The sequence below is a fragment of the Salmo trutta genome, chromosome 1 (genome assembly GCF_901001165.1).
Source record: "Salmo trutta chromosome 1, fSalTru1.1, whole genome shotgun sequence".
Taxonomy (NCBI): Eukaryota; Metazoa; Chordata; class Actinopteri; order Salmoniformes; family Salmonidae; genus Salmo; species Salmo trutta.
In genome coordinates, this window is record NC_042957.1 from 16,716,901 (window position 1) to 16,731,410 (window position 14,510).

The following is a 14,510-nucleotide window of genomic DNA, read 5'->3' on the forward strand; positions in this document are numbered from 1 at the left end:
TAGCTCATGGATGCGAACAATGTTCTTCCCCAAAAACATAGCAAAACGACATGATCTGTTTCAGTAGCTATATAGTTAGCTAGCTAACTATATAGCTAGGTGTCATCATCTAAAATAACCCTAATTTATAAGACAGTTCTTATTTGATTAATGGTGGTTGGACCCATCTGTGAAGCTTGCCACAATAAGGATTAGCCACAATAGTGGACTTTGCGGTTAGCCTTTCAAATAAAAGTATGTAATTGACAGTGATGCAAATTAATACAAATAGTAGAATTATGCCATAATTGAATAGATCATGGTAAACGAGGTTGGAATGTTATATAAAATCAACAAAAGAGAATAATTTGTTAATTTGACACCCAGAGAACATTAGCATCGTAGCTCTTATTGTGGGACTCTGAAACAACTGTGAATTGAGCCACATTTATTGTCAACCTATGTGTGTTGGACACTATTCCAGAAGAAAAACAATACTGTGTGGATGTTTTGGAGTCTGATAACTCTGACGAGGTCATTAGGAAAAAATATCTTGGGTATTGAGTAGACTGATACCCCATTGATCCCCAATCCGTAGATAAAGCTGTACAATGCAATATGAATGTCAATGCACCCAATAGGCTGACTGGGGAGATGATTTCACACAGTCCCAAGCTACAATGCTAATATTTGCATAAACTCTTCACAGTAGTGTTCTGTGGGTGTCATAGAGTAGACATATACCCCATTTCATTACTTCACATTCCAACCTTGTTTATTAACATTATCTAGTCTAAATATGGCATGATTCCACCCATTGTAACCTTCTGCATCACGTTCAAAGAGGTACTTTTATTTTGAAGGCAAACCGCAACAAAAATATTGTGCCTAATCCTGATTATGGCTAGTTTCACAACATATAACCCGGTCCCGTCGAGCCTCACTGGCCAGATGAAGCTAGCTGGCTGCTTATACCGTTATCTTTGGGAAACAGGGTTTAGTAGCTGGCTAGCTATTTCTTTTCATGAACTGAAGTTCAATTTCAATAGGCAAACAACAAGTGGCTACCTAGCTAATACTTACTCACACGGATTCCGAAATCCTTTCTAAGAATAAGGAAAATGACTGCAGTTTCTACTTGTCATTGTTTTCAGGCTGGTAGTATTGGTGCTAGCTAGGTACCAAGCTAAAGCTAGCTAACTACCCCAGAAGTTGCGGTCCAACACAACATTCTACAATTAAACTGTGTTATTTGACACGCAAAGACCCAAACGGCGTTCCATAGTCATACGCTATGAAAGTGTCGCGGCAAGTAGCATTGTAGTTTTAGAACTTTTGAAAGCTGTTGGAATGGTCTTCAATGGGCAAATACGTAACGCAATGGTCTTCAATGGGCAAATACGTAACGCAATGGTCTTCAATGGGTAAATACGTAACGCAATGGTCTTCAATGGGTAAATACGTAACGCAATGGTCTTCAATGGGCAAATACGTAGCGCAATGGTCTTCAGTGCGAAAACTTAATAAATGGGATCTGGCAGAAGTAAATTCATCTAAAAACAAGACAAAATGTTGATATATATCTTAAATGACTGCGTTTTCCTGAATTTGATGATATACTCGTAAAGCCCATTCAAAGGATTAGGGGACTGACCCCGGAAGTATGACGTAATGCTGCGTCACTTTCATACCGTATTGCAGGTAGAAGTTAAACTACCCATAACCACAGATCTAAAATCAGATAACCCTACCCCCAAATCTAACCTTGACCATAAATGGGATGAAATTATATCTGACCCCAGACCAGAGGTTAGGGGCAACTTCATCTAACTCCACTGCGTCATCATGGCTGAGACCGAGAGCTATCAACCTCTGGTAAATCTATCCCTGCTGTCTCTAAAATCCAGAAACAACAACAACAAACTAGTACTCAAGGGTCTACAGATGTAGGATCTTAATTTGATCACCCTGTTGCAGGAGACATTTCGTGCAATGCAGGAAATGTAAAACGTGTGGTGTATTTGAAGTTTAGAAAAGCTTCTGAAATTTGTAATTTCCACTTTGAAATTTCAGACTTGATTTTCCCTTATGAAAAATGTTGTCAATCCCTACAAAAATGACCATTAATTATAATCCACATTTTCTGTTGCTGCAGGATTATTTAACTGCTGTAGTAAACTGGCTCACATTAAGATTCTACATCTGTATGAAAACTCATTGTACTGTATGTATTGTTGAAAATTGATTTGCATTAGTTTATGAACAAGATGACTATATATATACAGTACCAGTCAAACGTTTGGACACACCTACTCATTCAAGGGTTTTTCTTTATTTTACTATTTTCTACATTGTAGAATAAGAGTGAAGACATCAAAACTATGAAACAACACATGGAATCTTGTAGTAACCAAAAAAGTGTTAAACAAATCCAAATATATTTTATATTTGAGATTCTTCAAATAGCCACCCTTTGCCTTGACAGCTCTGCACAGTCTTGGCATTCTCTCAACCAGCTTCACCTGGAATGCTTTTCCAACAGTCTTGAAGGAGTTCCCACATATGCTGAGCACTTGTTGGCTGCTTTTCCTTCACTCTGCGGTCCGACTTATCCCAAACCATCTCAATTGGGTTGAGGTCGGGTGATTGTGGAAAATAAAGAATAACTTTGGAATGAGTAGCTGTGTCCAAACGTTTGACATGTAGTGTATATACAGTGCATATGGAAAGTGTTCAGACCCCTTGACTTTTCCACATTTTGTTACGTTACAGCCCTATTCTAAAATTGATTAAATCGTTTTCCCCCCTCATCAGTCTACACATAATGACAAAGCAAAAACAAGTTTATTTAAAAAAAAAAAAATTAATATTAAAAAGAAAAAGTTTTCAGACCCTTAAGTCAGTACTTTGTTGAATCACCTTTGGCAGCGATTACAGCCTCGAGGCTTCTTGGGTATGACGCTACAAGCTTGGCACACCTGTATTTCGGGAGTTTCTCCCATTCTTCTCTGCAGATCCTCTCAAGCTCTGTCAGGTTGGATGGGGAGCATCGCTGCACAGCTATTTTTAGGTCTCTCCAGAGATGTTCGATCGGGTTCAAGTCCGGGCTCTGGCTGGGCCACTCAAGGACATTCAGATACTTGTCCTGTAGCCACTCCTGCGTTGTCTTGGCTGTGTGCTTAGGGTTTTTGTCCTGTTGGAAGGTGAACCTTTACCCCAGCCTGAAGTCCTGTGTGCTCTGGAGCATGTTTTCATCAAGAATCTCTCTGTACTTTGCTCCGTTCATCTTTCCCTCGATCCTGACTAGTCTCCCAGTCCCTGCCGCTGAAAAACATCCCCACAGCATGATGCTGCCACCACCATGCTTCACAGTAGGGATGGTGCCAGGTTTTCTACAGTGGTGACGCTTGGAATTCAGGCCAAAGAGTTCAATCTTGGTTTCATCAGACCAGAGAATCTTGCTTCTCATGGCCTTTTGGCAAACTCCAAGTGGGCTGTCATGTGACTTTTACAGAGGAGTGGCTTCCGCCTGGCAACTCTGCCATAAAGGCCTGATTGGTGGAGTGCTGCATACATGGTTGTCCTTCTGGAAGGTTCTCCCATATCCACAAAGGAACTCTAGAGCTCTGTCAGAGTGACCATCATGTTCTTGGTCACCTCCTTGACCAAGGCCCTTCTCTCCCGATTGTTCAGTTTGGCCGGGCAGCCAGCTCTAGGAAGTCTTGGTGGTTCTAAACTTCTTCTATTTAAGAATGATGGAGGCCACTGTGTTATTGGGGACCTTCAATGCGGCAGACATGTTTTGGTACCCTTCTCCAGATCTGTGCCTCGACACAATCCTGTCTCGGCGCGTCATGGACAATTAATTTGACCTCATGGCTTGGTTTTTGCTCTGAAATGCCCTGTCAACTGTGAGACCTTATATAGACAGGTGTGTGACTTTCCAAATCATGTCCAATCAATTTAATTTACCCCAGGTGGACTCCAATCAAGTTGTAGAAACATCTCAAGGATGATCAATGGAAACAAGATGAGATCAATTTCAAGTGTCATAGCAAAGGGTCTGAATACTTATGTAAATATGGTATTTGTTTTTTATTTTTAATACATTTAAAAAAAATGTTTTTTTCGCTTTGTCATTTTTTATTTAATCCATTTTAGAATAAGGCTGTAACGTAACAAAATGTGGAAAAAGGGAAGGGGTCTGAATACTTTCCGAATGCACTGTATATGTATATATATCTCCATGTCAAAATGAAGGTAAAATAAAAAATACAATAAAAATTATTGTCCTCTTTATGCCATTTGACACATACAATACATGAACTGGTTATTTCTGAAGCTAACACGGTGTCGTACAAGACAGGCCAGTGAAAGAACACTGGTCTACACATCCACACTCCCTATATACACTTCTGTCGGTGTGAAAGAATCAAAATCAGTCTCTGGTTTAGCCTTTTGTATTTTTTTTTAGTTGAGAAAAATTCGTAGATATCCCTTGATAAAACAAAACTATGCGTGAGGGACAAGTTGCAGTGTTTAGGACTACCTGACGTTGGGCATAGTTTTCTCCGAACAGCGCTCATCTGATGTTTTGTCCTTTTTCAGTTTACATTCATATCAAAACAGAGAAATCTATCACTTGGGTTATGATAGCCTACCACGTTATGCCTACCACATATAAAGTGCTCAGGACATTACTTCAACTCTTGTGTAGCATACAGCATAATGTACATATTAATACATAACTAATACAGCCGTATTATCCCCCTCCATATACTGGTCCTGTTATGATACCTGGTACCATTAAAAATACAAAATAAAAGTATTAAAAGACTTTGAACAGAAAGCATGATCTGTTACGTCCGGCTTAAGCCGTCATGACAACCGAAAGAACAGACGTGATAACGATTTTGTGAATGTGTATCAGTGTCTTTGTGAATGTGTATCAGTGTCTTTGTGAATGTGTATCAGTGTCTTTGTGAATGTGTATCAGTGTCTTTGTGAATGTGTATCAGTGTCTTTGTGAATGTGTATCAGTGTCTTTGTGAATGTGTATCAGTGTCTTTGTGAATGTGTATCAGTGTCTTTGTGTATGTGTATCAGTGTCTTTGTGAATGTGTATCAGTGTCTTTGTGAATGTGTATCAGTGTCTTTGTGAATGTGTATCAGTGTCTTTGTGAATGTGTACAGTGTCTTTGTGAATGTGTATCAGTGTCTTTGTGTATGTGTACAGTGTCTTTGTGTATGTGTATCAGTGTCTTTGTGTATGTGTACAGTGTCTTTGTGTATGTGTATCAGTGTCTTTGTGTATGTGTACAGTGACTATTGATATCTGCAAACATTGCTTCCACGAAAAACAGATTCAAAAGATGGATGGAGGTTTATAAAAAGCGGACCCGGGTGTAGTAGTGGTGGAGAGATGGAACGGTGAAGGTGGGATGTGTCTCTCAATGTTTTGGATGTCCCACCCACCTTCCAACAGCATTCGCTCATCTTACTGTCAATCACCGGTCTGCACCAGTGGCTCCACAGCACAGGGGAGTTGGAGGGGGGGACTGACTGTGTGTGGGTGTGGTTCATTGCTGAGGGAGATTTAGAGGGATAGAGGATATGACCTATGACAATATTGCAGGGTGAGGGAATGAAACGGGGGATCTAGGGGGTGTCTGTAGTGGGGTGTGTGAGCGTTTCTGGGTATCTGCATCAGTTGTTTGAGGGAGCATTCGGTGCCTGTGTGGGTGTTTGTGTTTGTCTCAGGTGTTGGTGGGGGTGTTCAGACCACTGTGTCTGGTCTGGGCAGAGTGTGTGTGGCTGGTCTGGGCAGAGTGTGTGTGTCTGGTCTGGGCAGAGTGTGTGTGGCTGGTCTGGGCAGAGTGTGTGTGGCTGGTCTGGGCAGAGTGTGTGTGTCTGGTCTGGGCAGAGTGTGTGTGTCTGGTCTGGGCAGAGTGTGTGTGGCTGGTCTGGGCAGAGTGTGTGTGGCTGGTCTGGCCAGAGTGTGTGTGGCTGGTCTGGCCAGAGTGTGTGTGGCTGGTCTGGGCAGAGTGTGTGTGGCTGGTCTGGGCAGAGTGTGTGTGGCTGGTCTGGGCAGAGTGTGTGTGTCTGGTCTGGGCAGAGTGTGTGTGGCTGGTCTGGGCAGAGTGTGTGTGGCTGGTCTGGGCAGAGTGTGTGTGGCTGGTCTGGGCAGAGTGTGTGTGTGTGTGTGTGTGTCCCAGTTGGTGGGAGTGGTTAAACCACTGTGGCTGGTCTGGGCAGTGTATATGTGTGTGTGTGTGTGTGTGTCTCAGTTGGTGGGAGTGGTTAAACCACTGTGGCTGGTCTGGGCAGTGTATATGTGTGTGTGTGTGTGTGTGTGTGTCTCAGTTGGTGGGAGTGGTTAAACCACTGTGGCTGGTCTGCGGTCCATCTCCTCCTCCAGCTTCACCATCTGCTGGATGTCTTTGGCCTGGAGGGAACCAACAACCACACTGTTACACAAACGGTGCACACACACACACCTCCCTATGCAAGAATCCACACACACTTCCACCAGAGACAGAATTCTACTGCAGCAGTACAGCCATTTATTGATTTGAACTACAGTAACAGTACAACTACCTAAACTATGCCATCCCAAACTAACTACCCCATCCTGTCCCAGTGTTGCAGCATACTGTCACATGATATCCAGGTGTCAGGAAGACTCTCAGTGAAACAGCAGTAGAGGGTCTCCTGGGTCCTTGTAATACTCCCATGACTCATCATAATGATCAATGACTCGTGTAGACAGGACTGACCGCTGACACCCTGAGTGCTGCATATTAAAAGGTCGCCATGTGGTTTCATAACACAAAGTCTTGGATGGAAGCGCCTACCTTGACACTGTTTATTGGCATGATGTGATTTCAAAAGCTGTGGTGCAAAAACAAGCAAATCATAGGGATGAGAAAGAACATACATGTGACATACATGTACTGGCTGTGAAAAATGATGACAAACAATACAACTATGGTTTGTGTGGTAATCTGATCCTTGATCAGCGGTTAGCTACCTGCTCATTGAACTTGTCCAGTTTCTCTAGCTGTTCTTTCTGAGACTTCTCCAGCGTCTCCATCTCCTTCTGGTGCTTCATAGCCAACTAGCGATGGAGCAAGGGATAGAGGACAAAGATGGAGGGAGGAGAAAGACGGAGGGAGGAGAAATATGGAGGAGAAAGACGGGGCAGAAAGATGGAGGGAGGAGAAATATGGAGGAGAAAGACAGAGAGAGGACAAAGATGGAGGGAGGAGAAAGAGTCATTTAATATAACACCAAATGTATCAGCTAAGCAAACCATTTCAAGGTTAAGGCACTAGTTGATTCACCTCAACAGCATCACAGCACTAGAATTAGTAGAAGATAGAACACCAACCCTTTTCCTTTCTTCCAGGAACTTTTTGGTGTTGCTGCTGTTCAACTCTCTAACTCTCCTGTGAAGAGAATGAGAAGGAAGAGATTCTAAGATTATACGAGTACAGACACAGTTTAAGGGGTGTTCATAGGGGACCTAAATACAGTAGTCTACACCGAGTATACCAAACATTAACAACACCTTTCTAGTATTGAGGTACACCCCCCATTCTGCCCTCAGAACAGCCTAAATTTGTCAGGGCATGGACTCTACAAGGTGTCGAAAGCGTTCCATAGGGATGCTGGCCCATGTTGACTCCAATGCTTCCCACAGTTGTGTCAAGTTGGCTGGATGTCCTTTGGGCGGTGGACCATTCTTAATTCACTGGGAACTGTGTAACGTGAACAACTCAGCAGCGTTGCGGTTCTTGACACAAACTGGTGTGCCTGGCACTTACATATTTTGTCTTGCCCATTCATCCTCTGAATGGCACACATACACAATCCATGTCTCAATTGTCTCAAGGCTGAAAACTCTTTCTTTAACCTGTCTCCTCTCCTTCATCTATACTGATTGAAATGGATTTAACAAGTGACATCAATAAGGGATCATAGCTTTCACCTGGATTCACCTGGTCAGTCTATGTCATGGAAAGTGTTGATAATGTTTAGGATAGTCAGGGTATATACATCCTGACATAACCCATGTTCTCCATGCAGTCAAAGTCAGTTGGTGATTAGCGAGCGGGCAGTGTGACCCACCTCTCCCGCTCTGCCTTGTTTTTGATGGTCTTGTCCTGGCTGATGGCCTTGCTGTTCTCCATGGACGTCTTGGCCTGGTTGGCCCGCATCTCCTTGCTCTGTCTGAGAGGGGAGGGGACAAAAATACAGCCTGGTAAGAAACCTCATCAAGTACACATATACCTAGAATGACAAACCCACAGCTCACAGTAGCCAAGCTGGTTAGACTGTATCTGTTGTCCTAGGGGCCTCATTCAGAGACATCAGAATTATAGCACACATCATGTCCCAAGGAAGAACTCTGGATTTTCAGTTTGAGCTGTAGGGACAGTTGTTTTGTCAGTTCCTCTTTAAGTTTGAGCTGTAGGGTCTACTCCATGGCTCTCCAACCCTGCTTCTGGAGAGCTACCCTCCTGTAGCTTTTCTGGAGAGCTACCCTCCAGCTTGGTCCAACCTAGTTGAAAACCTAAAGGAGGGTATCTTTCCAGGAACAGGGTTGGAGAGCCCTGACCTAGTGTATGTGTGTGCATCTCTCTCTCTCACCGTTCGTGAATCAGTTTGAGCGATAAAGTCTGTTGTTCCTGGACTCCACTCAGTAGTTTCTTGAGCTGTTCACACTGCTGGACCACGTGGATGTCCTTTATATCCTGCTCTACACTGCTGTGGGAGTTGATCATCTCTGACCACTCCTTAGTGTGCTGGGCTGTAATGTCCTTCACCTGAAGGGCACAGGATACACAATATTACATTATATTATCTCTGACCACTCCTTAGTGTGCTGGGCTGTAATGTCCTTCACCTGAAGGGCACAGGATACACAATATTACATATATTATCTCTGACCACTCCTTAGTGTGCTGGGCTGTAATGTCCTTCACCTGAAGGGCACAGGATACACAATATTACATTATATTATCTCTGACCACTCCTTAGTGTGCTGGGCTGTAATGTCCTTCACCTGAAGGGCACAGGATACACAATATTACATTATATTATCTCTGACCACTCCTTAGTGTGCTGGGCTGTAATGTCCTTCACCTGAAGGGCACAGGATACACAATATTACATTATATTATCTCTGACCACTCCTTAGTGTGCTGGGCTGTAATGTCCTTCACCTGAAGGGCACAGGATACACAATATTACATTATATTATCTCTGACCACTCCTTAGTGTGCTGGGCTGTAATGTCCTTCACCTGAAGGGCACAGGATACACAATATTACACTACACTAAACTGTATATATCTCAGACCACTCATTAGTGTGCTGTGATTTGTTGTTCTTCACCTGAAGGGCACAGCATACACACTATACACTTAAACACCAAACACTATATCACTGACCACTCCTTAATGTGCTGTGATTTGTTGTGCTTCACCTGAAGGGCACAGCATACACACTATACACTTAAACACCAAACACTATATCACTGACCACTCCTTAATGTGCTGTGATTTGTTGTGCTTCACCTGAAGGGCACAGCATACACACTATACACTTAAACACCAAACACTATATCACTGACCACTCCTTAATGTGCTGTGATTTGTTGTGCTTCACCTGAAGGGCACAGCATACACACTATACACTTAAACACCAAACACTATATCACTGACCACTCCTTAATGTGCTGTGATTTGTTGTGCTTCACCTGAAGGGCACAGCATACACACTATACACTTAAACACCAACACTATATCACTGACCACTCCTTAATGTGCTGTGATTTGTTGTGCTTCACCTGAAGGGCACAGCATACACACTATACACTTAAACACCAAACACTATATCACTGACCACTCCTTAATGTGCTGAGCTGCTGTAATGTTATTCAACTGATCACTGCAGGTGCAGGAGTCCCCGTTTTTACTCCTGGAATTCAGTTCGACAAAGACAATCTCCTTCTGATGACAGAGGGGCGGTGACTGTGAACTGAAGGTTACCTTAGCTTTGTGGTCAGTGTTCAGTTTCTCCACTTTACTCTCAGTCTCCTTCTTCAACTCCAGACAGTTGTTTTCTCTGTGGGGCGACAGAAGGGTATTTCTTAGCTAGGTGGAGACAGGAACGAACATTCATTTTATACACCCAATGGCTGTGTCCAGATGCCAGGTATACGATAATACATGTTCATGTTCAATGTTTATTTCAACATGTCATAATTGATTGATTGACTAATTGCTTGAATGATTGATCTACATGTCCTGATATTTACCCTCGTTTCTTGATGGCTTTCTCCAGCAGTTTGTCCTGTGTCAGCTTCTCCTTGTCGTGCTGAGAAATCATCTTGTCTACCTGGGTGCAGTGGCACTTCTGCATGATGGTGCGGTCCTGAAACAGAACACAACATATTACTAAGGATATCAAGTCACAGTGAGATACTATTATTGCAGAGATAGAGACAGCTTAAGATGTATTTTATTTTACCTTTATTTAACCAGGCAAGTCAGTTAAGAACAAATTCTTATTTTCAATGACGGCCTAGGAACAGTGGGTTAACTGCCTTGTTCAGGGGCAGAACGACAGATTTGTCGACCTTGTCAGCTCGGGGATTCGGTTACAAGTCCAACGCTCTAACCACTAGGCTACGCTACCGCCCCAAGATAGCTTGGTCCAACCTTTCCTAAACAAGTCATTTACCATTACAGCCAGACCATATGGCTGAGAACTCACACTAACAAAACATTAGTGGAAATGGTTAAACCCCTGGCTAGTGGGCACATCTGTTCAAAAACATCAGTCTGACTGTCATAACTGTTATGCAACAGGAAAAGAGTGCAGGAGGTTACAATGGTCAACCCTACAAGAGATCCTCTTTAGTATACAAACAGGTTGTTACGTTAGAAGGCATTTCATAAGGACATGGTGTTAGTGACTGAAGTCTAGCTACTGTCTGTGTGTGTGTGTGTGCTTGCGTGTATGCATGTGTGTGTGTGTGTGTGTGTGTGTGTAGGGGGGTCATCTTAGCAAGTCTAATTTCTGTCTGTCCACTCTCTGGTGAGATCAAAGACAAACACCTTAGGTTACAGGATGCACTCAAGAGTGGGTGTGTGTGTTTGTGTGTGTGGGCGGGGGTCAGACAACACTGAATGATGAAAGGAGAGACCTCTATCCCTCTTTTGTCCTCTCCATCTCTTTATCGCGATCAGTGTGTGGACATCAGGATGAATGATCTGTACTGTGTTAGCTCTGGGACCTGTACGAGCAGTCTAAAACATCAACCCACCTTTGCGTGCTTCTTCTTTAAAAAGTTCAGCTCTTTCTGCTGCTTTTTAATCAGTTTAAGGTACGTCTGGCGAGAGGAAAGACAGATTACTGAAAACAGATTTAATTCACTAATCAAAGGACACCAACCCTCTGTTTGTTCTACAGGAAACATCTGACTGATGTTAAATATTATTCATACTGATAAATAAACAAATGATATAAAAACATGATCATTTTTTATGATGTTGGTGAATACATTTACCAGATAATAAAGTTATAGTAGGGAAGGGAACTAGGAAACTGTTACGGTTCTGGTTAGGAGTAAACTAGATGGTAGGGGTCAGATATCAGGGGTCAGCAGTATCAGCAGGATATAGATGGTAGGGGTCAGATATTAGGGGTCAGCAGTATCAGCAGGATATAGGTGGTAGGGGTCAGATTTAGGGGTCAGTAGTATCAGCAGGATATAGATGGTAGGGGTCAGATATTAGGGGTCAGCAGTATCAGCAGGATATAGGTGGTAGGGTTCAGATATTAGGGGTCAGCAGTATCAGCAGGATATAGATGGTAGGGGTCAGATATTAGGGGTCAGCAGTATCAGCAGGATATAGGTGGTAGGGGTCAGATATCAGGGGTCAGCAGTATCAGCAGGATATAGGTGGTAGGGGTCAGATATCAGGGGTCAGCAGTATCAGCAGGATATAGATGGTAGGGGTCAGATATCAGGGGTCAGCAGTATCAGCAGGAAATAGATGGTAGGGGTCAGATATCAGGGGTCAGCAGTATCAGCAGGATATAGATGGTAGGGGTCAGATATCAGGGGTCAGCAGTATCAGCAGGATATAGGTGGTAGGGGTCAGATATCAGGGGTCAGCAGTATCAGCAGGATATAGGTGGTAGGGGTCAGATATCAGGGGTCAGCAGTATCAGCAGGATATAGGTGGTATGGGTCAGATATCAGGGGTCAGCAGTATCAGCAGGATATAGATGGTAGGGGTCAGATATTAGGGGTCAGCAGTATCAGCAGGATATAGATGGTAGGGGTCAGATATTAGGGGTCAGCAGTATCAGCAGGATATAGGTGGTAGGGGTCAGATATCAGGGGTCAGCAGTATCAGCAGGATATAGGTGGTAGGGGTCAGATATTAGGGGTCAGCAGTATCAGCAGGATATAGGTGGTAGGGGTCAGATATCAGGGGTCAGCAGTATCAGCAGGATATAGATGGTAGGGGTCAGATATCAGGGGTCAGTAGTATCAGCAGGATATAGGTGGTAGGGGTCAGATATCAGGGGTCAGTAGTATCAGCAGGATATAGGTGGTAGGGGTCAGATATCAGGGGCCAGTAGTAACAAGCAGGGTAAAGGTAACCTATGCCTCACCTTCATCTGTTTCAAGTCATCAATATTCACATGAGGCACCAGTGCATTTATATCTACAAAGACAGAAATGGAAAAACAGCTCAATTGTGTCAATGTGAGTGAGGTGTGTGATGTACTGTAGAGGTCTAGACCAGCTCCGAGCTGTGTGTGTGTGTTTGTGTGTGTGTGTGTGTGTGTCGTACCCTTCTTGGTCTCAGTGGTGTTGTTCTGGGCAGAAGTAGAAGACTGAGCCGGGTCTGAGCTGGTCTGTGGCGTCAAGTTGGTCTTCATGTTGGCGTTTACCTTCCCTTTCTTGTCGTTCTTCGAACTCTCGTTTGGCACATCTGCTATGTCGCTCTGGAGAGAGGGAGAGGAGGAGAGAAAAGAGAAAGAGAGAGACAGAGAAAGAGAGAGAGGAAGACAGGAGGGCGTTTCAGGTCTATGGACAGAAATCTTTCTCATGCACTTTTCAATCAATACTGCATTTGCATATAGATGGAAGGATAGTGATATTTTGTATTTTCTCCTACCCATCCCAAAGCACATTTTGTTACCCAGGGACAAAACATGTGCTATCTAGAACATAAAACAGTTCTTAAGCTGTCACCATAGGAGAACTCTTTGAAGAACCCAAAATGGTTCTACCTAGAACCAAAAAGGGGACAGCCGAAGAACCCTTTTTTCTAAGAGTGTAGATAGCTACTAAGACTACTAAACCAGTAGCCAAAGCAACTCATCTTCAACCTTATCCTATAATGTGATGAGAACAACACAACCACACACACACTACATACACTCACACCCACAAACACACTCACACACACACACACTCTTGAAATACGCTGCTGCTACTCTGTTTATTATCTACCCTGATTGCCTAGTCACCTTTACCTCTACCTACATGGACATATTACCTCATACCCCTGCACATTGACTCAGTACCGGTACTCTTTGTATATTGCCTCGTTATTGTTATTTTATTGTGTTACTATTTCCTTTTATTATTGAACTATATTCAAAAAATAAAGGTTTAAGTGTGCATTGTTGGGAATGGGCTCGTAAGTAAGCATTTCACAGTAAAGTCTACACCTGCTGTATTCGGCGAATGTGACAAATAACATTTTATTTGATTGATTTGATATACACTCAGTATCCAGTTTATTAGGTACGCCCATCTAGTACAGGGTTGGACCCCCCAGCAGTGGTGTAAAGTACTTAAGTAGAAATAGTTTAAAGTACTACTTTAGTTGTTTTTTGGGGTATCTGTACTTTACTTTACTATTTACATTTTTGACAACTTTTACTTTACTACATTCCTAAAGAAAATAATGTACTTTTTACTCCATACATTTTTTCTCTGACACCCAAAAGTAGTCGTTACATTTTGAATACTTAGCAGGACAAAAAATGGTTAAATTCACACACTTATCAAGAGAACATCCCTGGTCATTCCTATTGCAAAAAAAATGTTTTGTTTGTAAACTATGTCTGAGTGTTGGAGTGTGCCCTTGGCTATCCGTAAATTAAAAAAACAAGAAAAGTGTGCAGTCTGGTTTGCTTGAAAAAGTAATTTTTTATTATTTGTACTTTTAGTTTTGATACTTAAGTATATTTAAAACCAAATACTTTTAGACTTTTACTAAATTAGTATTTTACTGGGTGACTTCCATTTTTACCTGAGTCATTTTTTTAGTCAAGTATGACAATTGGGGACTTTTTCCACCACTGCACCCCAGTAGCCATGAAGGTATGCACCTGGTCAGCAACAATGTTCAGATAAGCTGTGGTGTTCAATCGTTGCTTAGTATCAAGAGACCTAACGTGTGCCAGGAAAGCATTCCCCACACCATTACACCA

At 42.8% G+C, this 14,510-nt stretch overlaps 1 protein-coding gene across 14 annotated transcripts in view; it reads right to left on the reverse strand.

The window, feature by feature from the left end:
* Window positions 1–5,990: 5,990 nt before the first annotated feature.
* The window catches only part of LOC115172765 (1-phosphatidylinositol 4,5-bisphosphate phosphodiesterase beta-4), a 147,651-nt gene continuing 139,131 nt past the window's right edge, over window positions 5,991–14,510 (reverse strand). For 9 of the 14 annotated variants that reach the window (XM_029730864.1, XM_029730953.1, XM_029730538.1 and 6 more), the window contains 10 exons: window positions 12,857–13,010; window positions 12,675–12,727; window positions 11,314–11,379; window positions 10,303–10,418; window positions 10,034–10,109; window positions 8,632–8,807; window positions 8,110–8,211; window positions 7,370–7,427; window positions 7,010–7,096; window positions 6,513–6,870 (listed from right to left, as the gene is read on the reverse strand). In XM_029730864.1, the coding sequence (XP_029586724.1) occupies window positions 6,601–6,870; window positions 7,010–7,096; window positions 7,370–7,427; window positions 8,110–8,211; window positions 8,632–8,807; window positions 10,034–10,109; window positions 10,303–10,418; window positions 11,314–11,379; window positions 12,675–12,727; window positions 12,857–13,010 (1,158 nt within the window). In that variant the 3' untranslated portion in view covers window positions 6,513–6,600. Of the gene's footprint in view, window positions 6,425–6,512; window positions 6,871–7,009; window positions 7,097–7,369; window positions 7,428–8,109; window positions 8,212–8,631; window positions 8,808–8,943; window positions 9,287–10,033; window positions 10,110–10,302; window positions 10,419–11,313; window positions 11,380–12,674; window positions 12,728–12,856; window positions 13,011–14,510 lie in introns of those variants that run through there. The other 5 variants (XM_029731060.1, XM_029731171.1, XM_029731026.1 and 2 more) reach the window with 5 other exon arrangements.